Below are 1017 nucleotides of genomic sequence, written 5' to 3'. Positions count from 1 at the left end.
ATAATTAGGCCAACAAGGCCCAGTACAAGAATAAGCGCGATTGCAAGTTTAATGTTCCTGATTAGCATTTTCCTCTTTAAGGCCCTGGTATTGGAATGGAATCCTTGTGCCTCATCCCGCAGCTGCTCTGTTTTATCACATAGGCTTTCAATACGCTCGCCCCGATCAATCAATCTATCAAGATTCTCCAACATAACTTGTTTTGTGCTATCAAGTTGCTCATTTATTTTCCCGATTTTGTCAGCCTGGGGGTTTTCGTTGAAGGTACGCGTCAGGTCAGCAAGGGTGGTGCGGAACTTACCACAAACAGCAGGCGTCATTTCAGAAGAGCGCGGATACCTACTCACATTTCCAGCAAATTGACTTTTAAATGAATCCCGAACCTGCATCAGGAAACCAAACACGGTGCGATTTTGGTATTGATTCCCTGAAACACAACAATACACAATTTCATTTTCAATCAAAAAATGGTACACGTTCGCCTCATACTGGTAGCTTACCTTTGTATCGTAACTTGGAAGACGCTCCAACATTACATTAACCACTGGCCTCATCGGAGAAGTAACATGGTCCTCTGCAACAAGGATACGCTGAAACGAAACAAACGAAGATATAATCGCCATTTCGTGTCTTGTGCACACTTCAAGAATTTCAAAAAAAAACCTTCCCAATAAAAAAAAGCGCAACAATAAAAACAAAACACCCACAATATCCGATCGCAACCACCGCAAAACCGCGACCGGCAAAGAGCATAGGGAAGCGCGAGAGCCAACAACAACAATAATAATAATGTGCAATACGTCGTTCGCCCCCCATCCACCGGGCCCCGGGCCACCGGCCGCGCCAGCACACGCCAAACTCACGCGAGACCACCGCCAAGGTCGTCCCAACGCCCGGGCGGAGACGCGGGCGAGGCCGGCGGAAGAACCCTTGCCCGCGCAGAGCGTCACCCCAGCTTTCCGGGGCCCGCGGCGGTGCCGGACCTCCTTCCGCGGCCGCGGGCGCGCGGGCCCCCCC

General features: G+C 50.3%; 1 protein-coding gene across 1 annotated transcript; it reads right to left on the bottom strand.

Moving 5' to 3' along the window:
* On the bottom strand, positions 1-1017 carry Tco025E_10298 (putative vesicle-associated membrane protein; the record flags this gene model as incomplete). The annotated part of the gene is made up of 1 exon (XM_029377076.1): positions 1-1017. A coding segment is annotated over one exon (1017 nt), but the record flags the coding sequence as incomplete, so codon positions are not given.

This window comes from Trypanosoma conorhini (assembly GCF_003719485.1).
Source record: "Trypanosoma conorhini strain 025E chromosome Unknown Tco_14.4_contig_01606, whole genome shotgun sequence".
Classification (NCBI taxonomy): domain Eukaryota; phylum Euglenozoa; class Kinetoplastea; order Trypanosomatida; family Trypanosomatidae; genus Trypanosoma; species Trypanosoma conorhini.
Note: the sequence above shows the minus strand (reverse complement) of the source record. Positions and strands in the feature narration are given on the sequence as shown.